This window comes from Marmota marmota, unplaced genomic scaffold (genome assembly GCF_001458135.2).
Source record: "Marmota marmota marmota unplaced genomic scaffold, marMar, whole genome shotgun sequence".
Classification (NCBI taxonomy): Eukaryota; Metazoa; Chordata; class Mammalia; order Rodentia; family Sciuridae; genus Marmota; species Marmota marmota.
Window position 1 is genome coordinate 30,829,442 of NW_025999977.1, and position 6,753 is coordinate 30,836,194.

A 6,753-nucleotide genomic window follows, 5' to 3' on the forward strand; every position below is an offset into this window, starting at 1 on the left:
AGATACTTAGTGTAGGAACATTTCTATTGCATTAGATGGTTTAATGTGGTTTAATGTGGGCCTTTCTGAACTAAGCTACTTCTGTTCTTTGAGTCTTTGACAAAGATTGTTTGAAAAAACGCTTATTTTCATTTGCTATTGATTTAGAGCTGCTTCTAGTGAATAGGCTCCCCCCCACACACACTTTAAATTATGTTCTTTTATTATGAATTAGTATTGTTTAATTCAGGTTCTGTTTTTTAAGACTTACTACTTTGGGCAGCTTCTCAGTTTTATAGTGGATTAAATAGTATTTTCTAGTAAAATTAATGTAGTAAGCAGTTTTATAGGTTTGAAAATATGTCTTGTGTGAATCTGATTATGAAAGAACTATATGTAAGGAAGGAAATCATGATTCCTTACATCTAGCACATTTTAAGATTATATCTGTATCTGTCCATTTCATAACACATGGTACTTTCTGAAAACTTCTTTAAGCATGAATCTAAGCAAAATAAACTTAGGCAACTATCCTTTTAAAAATCTATATTATAAGCTACTGATATACTCTCCTAAAGGAAAGGAAAACTTTAAGTTGATATTTTTTATGGTTCAATTTAGACTTGTTCACTGTATATAATTTATTATGTTAATCAGATTTTGTAGAGTCATAGGGTATTTTTTGAACAATAATTGTGCATTAAATTTTATTTTTTTAGGCAACAGCTGAAGCTAATAATCTTGCTGCTGTAGCAGGAGCAAGAGATCTCTATTGCAAAAGCATGGAACAGGTTTGTAACTAAAATTTAAATTTGATACTAGGGGGATAGGAGACTTTTATATTTAAAGTAATGGAGCCAGTTAGTGTTCCTTACATATTGTTATATTGTTTCACAATCCCCCTTTATAATCTCTGTTGGAAATAAACTAAGAGAATAATTCACATGATTAGAATTCAGGTGGTAAGGTATTGCATAACCTCTACTAAAATGTTTTCTGGCTTGTGATTTAGAGCACTGTTCTTAGCCTGTGATAGAAGTTAACATTGGCTTAAGGCTAGTAGCAACTTCTGCCCTAAGCTTGTTCTATGTCAGTATGTAATCTTTTATCCACTCTTGTCAGCCACCTGATGTATTAGTGGGTCAGGTGAAGTCAGGTATCAAGTGTAGTGTAAATTTTTTTTACTTCAGTTTTAGTAGTATTATTCATATTTGGAAAATTACTTGAGTCAGTTAAACCTGTAAGAAACAATAGGTTATATTAATCTGCAAAGTATTACATACAAATTTAAAAGTAAATCATGTAAGTGGTTTGGTTAAAACTATGAGCAGGGAACTTCTTTCAAGTGTTAATTATTTCTGGCATGTAATCTCTCCTACTGTAATTCTGTCTGTACAGGTATGTGGTGGTGACAAGCCTTACATTGCACCTTCAGATCTGGAGCGAAAACACTTGGATCTCAAGGAAGTAGCACTTAAACAATTTCGTTCTGTGAAAAAAATGGGTGGAGATGAGTTCTGCCGTCGTTATCAGGACCAGCTTGAAGCTGAAATTGAAGAAACCTATGCAAATTTTATAAAGCACAATGATGGCAAAAATATCTTCTATGCTGCTCGTACTCCTGCCACACTGTTTGCGGTCATGTTTGCTATGTATATAATCTCAGGACTGACTGGCTTCATTGGCCTGAACTCTATAGCTGTCTTGTGTAACCTTGTCATGGGGTTAGCACTGACATCCCTTTGTACTTGGGCATATGTTAAATACTCTGGGGAGTTCAGAGAAATTGGAACAATGATTGATCAGATTGCCGAAACACTATGGGAACAGGTTGGTATCTATCTTTTGGTTTTTCAGTGACTAATCTCATTTTCCCCATGACTCTCTTTATTCCCCACCCCTCCCCTGCAGTGTTTACATATCAACACAACTACTTTCCGTTGATAAAAATATATTTTATGTTTTGTTTGGATACAGAATGTACTAATTAAAAATTTCTTTTTCTTTAAAGTCATAATGTATTTTGGTTAGCTTAAATCTGCAATATTCTCAGGATAGATTCTTAGTTAGTCATAGGCCTGATTTTACTGTCTGTCAGTAGGACCAGGATCTCTAATAATATATTTTTGTTGAGAAAATAAAATATAATCAATGAATAGTTTTAAAGGTAAGGAAAAGAAGTTTGGAAGTATAGTCATGCTTTTGGAAAGAAAAAGAAGTTTCTTACACCAGCAAGAAGCAGTGCAGGAAAAACATTGGATGACAGACACCTGTCATTGCCTTCCATGAAGAAAGTGGTGATTTATTGATGTACTACAAGAAGCAATCCCACAGAGAGTTTTTTCCAAAGAAACTTTGACTTCTGTACCATGGAAATACTAAAGGACAAAGTAAAGCAACCATGAGCTGAGAAACCAACTTCAGTCATAATCTTTTACCTCAAATTACAATTCAAAGTCAGGCTGTGAACTCTTGTCCAGCAAGTATCTACTAAGGAGTGCGTTTTTATATATCTGCCACCTGTATGTTGGATTTGCCTGTGTAAAGATAATTGTCCTTAAGGATGTCATTAAAATGATCATCATGAGATACCTGAAAATCATGTCAAGGACCAGAATAAAAGCTGAGGTTATTATCAATGAATGATGTGAAGGAGCATTTTCATGCTCCTTCTGGGCCAGTAAGGTGTTGAACCTATTTAAAGATTTAGGATTTGCAGGTGCATGTTTGTTTTGGCTTTAAAGACTGAAGAAGCAGACCATTTTTTGAAAAAAGTTGATTAGATGTTGACTTTTCTTGTAATAGTGTGTTAATTTGGGTTTTGCCTTTTCTCTTTAGAAAAGTATTCTATTTGTGTTTGGATATTTGTTAAATTTTAGAATTTTATTTCTTTATAAATCTTACTACTTCATGGTCCTTTGATAATTGCTAATAGAAGATGGATTAAAAGCTATCACCATGTCACTTTTTATAAGAGTGTGATCTACTTATCATTTTGAATCATTACTGATTTTCTGCAACATGAATTTCAGTAATTTCACGTTGTCTTTTTAAAAAACACTTATCTGTCTAGCATTGATTATAGGATTTTACAGGTGCCATATTACAAAACAATTAAATGATGTGCAAAAATTATTTTCAGTATAGTATTGTTGAGGTAAGGTGCTCACTAGTCAGAGAAGATCTGTGTTATGTCAACAAACCTTGTCTAAAATGTATTGCATTTCTCTTTTCTTTTGCTTCAGAGGAGTCCCAGGAAGGTGAGAAACCTACAGTCTCAAATTCTTGTAGTCTTAAACTCTTTAGCATCAAGGCACTCTTGAGTCATTCTCCTAACAAATCACTCCATGTTTTAGGTGTTTTCCAAACTGTTTGAAGTTACTAGACGTCGAATGGTTCATCGTGCTCTTTCATCAGCACAGCGACAGAGACTGTCATCCAACAATAACAAGAAGAAAAATTAGACAGTATTTTTAACTTTTTTCTCTATCTGAAGTGTTCACACTCACACATGTAGGACAATAAGCAGGACCGTCTGGGCCGGTCTGCATAAATGCTGTATACATACCAGATTTGATGCTGCATATAGGGTATGGAATTGCACATCCATCTCATAGGATTTGTAAATGGTTTGAATAAGAGGAAAGTAATTTTTGTTGCATTATAAAATGTCTAAATGCTTTACTTGTATCATCATAACCTTTTTTTGGGAGAAACATCTTTTTATTTCTCACATTCCTGGTTATTTTTGTCATTGCTTTGAATTGAATTTTTATATCTATTTTTATAAGTAACTCTTTTTTTACCTCATGTTTTGTTTGTTTTGCACATTTCTCATACCACAGGTATTGAAGCCCCTGGGTGATAATTTGATGGAGGAAAACATAAGGCAGTCTGTAACAAACTCTATCAAAGCAGGCCTGACTGACCAGGTGTCTCATCATGCCAGATTAAAGACAGACTGACAGTTCATCTCCTCATGGACTCTACTCTCCCTTTTTTCATGCTTGCTGTACAATGAGAACTCAAATAAAAATAAACCAAAGTTTACAATCAACTGTAGAAGTAGTTTAGTATAACTGGCTTCACAGATGGCTGCCACAGAGTGTGAAAATTGTTTGTTGGTTTTAAGCATTCATTTAAAGGCTCCTAAGACCTGGAGATTGGGTGAGGAGCATTATTATATCATGCACATTTGTGCCATGTTTAGTTCTTTTTTTTTCTTCTTTTTACTTAATCTAATGTTAGTGAAATTTGTCTTATGTAAAAGGATATTTCAGGGAAATATTTTAAGAAATCTATTTAGAGTCTCTTTAACACAGTGTCCCATTGAAATTTTAATTTTTAAAGAATTTATGAATCACTGTATCAAGAATCAGATCGGAATGACAATGAAGCCTTTATTGAGCCACTACATTAAAAGTATATATTGCTTTACTGCCTTCAATACCAGTATTACATAAATGCATGTATCGGAAATTTCACAAAAATTACATGGCAATTCTTGTAGCTAAGAAAGTTATTCTGAGGTGTACATTTGTCTTGCCTTTTTAAATTTATAAACCTGCCCTAAAAGGAGATGCATATCTGGGAAACTGAACTGTCTTTTTGCAGTTTAGCCTTCATGTACATAAAATATGCCATTAATTTTATTGGGGGAGAAATTCCATCCAAAAATGTTGCCTACAGCTATGAGTTAAGAGTGTCTGTACAGTGTGTAGCTTTTATTTTCTAAAATCACAGATAGGGCATGTATATGAATTATAAATATATAAATACGATTTTGTATTAAAAGTTTTGTAGTTTATGGCAAAATCTGGTTCTGTGGTAGGCTAATAAGTACAGTTTCTGTGAAAGGAATGTTTGTGGCTCACGTCAGTGTGTGAATGCATAGACAATTTGAAGTTTTTGATATATTTGTGATATTTATCTTCCTTGAGCACTGCAATTCTCACCCCACCCCCCACCCCAGGGAATTCAATGGGAATGTTTATTGTGACTTGTCCTCTGTTGCATTTTAAAGTTATTTCCTGTAATTTATTTTCAGTACATAATTAAAAATTTGTTGTATATATAAAATGAAACTTGTGATTCTTTTTTAAGGAATTCTTCAAGTATATGTTCCACCACATAAACCATATTTGTTTATACTGAAAAGAGCATGAGCAGGAAACACTCAAGTGAGAAATCTAAGGTATTGTACCTTGAAGCAAAGCCTGTAAAGTTGTTTTTTTCTGTGTCTGTCTATGTAAGAGAAAACTTGTGAGTAGCTTAGGTGTAGCTGAGGCTTATTAATTTCTCCTCTCCCTTTCTCTCTTTGTTTTTTTGGTACGTGTTAGTGTAGTATATGCAAGGCTGACCTTTTAAAAATACTTTTGTAGCTTTCTTTACAGTAAAACACCTACTAAAGCACTTAGTTTGGTTTTTAAGTAAAGAAAATTCAGATGTTGAGTTGCATGCATGAAAGTTCTAAATTTACTTTGGTTGGTATATCTTCTCTCCCACCTCCATTCAAATCTTGTTTTTATATGGATTGTATTTGTTTTCCATCTGTATTAAATTACTGCCTACTCACCTGTTCTTAAACATAAAGAATCCACCTAAAAAGTGTGTCTCTTAATTTCTTCTACCACCCTGTTTTATGAATGCCATGGACTGTTTTTATGAATGAAAAAATAAAAATTTGTTATAATAGCAATTGTTCTGAAATATAAGACTTAGCTTACCTTTAAAAAAACTTGTGAAATCTAGACCATTTGATTTCTTAGTATTTTTTGTTAGAGTGTTTTCTCCAAAGATGGTATAATTCTATACAGAATTCCAAGAAAACCCTTCAGTTTCAGCTGAAGGACTCCGATTGTTAACCAATAAGCAATAAAAGGGATTAAAGAAAGACTCAAAATTATTGACTAAAATAACCTTTTTGGTGTTAGTATTTCTGTGGTATAATTTTTAGTAATCAATATTGCAACTTAGGTTTTTTAAAAAGATGAAGATTTTTATGAATGATAAATTATTTCTCTTCTTAATTAAGACACAGTTTACTTTTGTGAGAGGGGCAATCATTTGTGACCCTGCTGTTGAGTATGCCTTGTATGTATATTTCTCATGAAAATAAATGGCTAGTATTTTTGCCTCAGTGAAAATATCCTGTTTTTAGAATTGAATACCAGTATTTCACTTTTGAGGGTTATTTTCTACAAACTTCAAGATGAAGTTTATTTTACTTTCAGAATTGAGCTGGTCTAGAATTGGGTGGTCTAGAAACCTTATTCCTGATGTAGGCATGAGTGCTATTAGTTTTAGTTGGATTGCTTCATTATTATGGATTTTTTTTTAAAAAAAGAGTTTGGGTATTAATTTGGTTAAGACCCATTAAAATATTCCATCAAATTTCCAAAAACACAGATGTCACTGTTAAAGGTTTGCTGTGTAAATATCCAAAATGGCCTTTTATATATATATATATATATTTTTTTTTTTTTTTGTTTTTGTTTTCGGCGGACACAACATCTTTGTTTGTATGTGGTACTGAGGATCGAACCCAGGCCACACACATGCCAGGCGAGCGTGTTACCGCTTGAGCCACATCCCCAGCCCCCCAAAATGGCCTTTTGGAAAGCAGTTCTTTTTTTTTTTTTTTTTTTTAAATTTTTTTTTGTGGGTTGTTCAAAACATTACAAATTTCTTGACATATCATATTCCACACTTTGATTCAAGTGGGTTATGAACTCCCACCTTCACCCCATACACAGATTGCAGAATCACATCAGT

At 33.2% G+C, this 6,753-nt stretch overlaps 1 protein-coding gene across 4 annotated transcripts in view; it reads left to right on the forward strand.

Moving 5' to 3' along the window:
- Atl2 (atlastin GTPase 2) overlaps nucleotides 1-5,058 on the forward strand; it is a 54,351-nt gene extending 49,293 nt beyond the window's left edge. For 2 of the 4 annotated variants that reach the window (XM_048804531.1, XM_048804532.1), the window contains exons 11-14: nucleotides 699-770; nucleotides 1,378-1,809; nucleotides 3,225-3,239; nucleotides 3,336-3,862. In XM_048804531.1, coding sequence (XP_048660488.1) covers nucleotides 699-770; nucleotides 1,378-1,809; nucleotides 3,225-3,239; nucleotides 3,336-3,443 — 627 coding nt within the window. In that variant the 3' untranslated portion in view covers nucleotides 3,444-3,862. Of the gene's footprint in view, nucleotides 1-698; nucleotides 771-1,377; nucleotides 1,810-3,224; nucleotides 3,240-3,335 lie in introns of all 4 variants that reach the window. The other 2 variants (XM_015479746.2, XM_015479748.2) reach the window with 2 other exon arrangements.
- The last annotated feature ends 1,695 nt before the right edge of the window (nucleotides 5,059-6,753 follow it).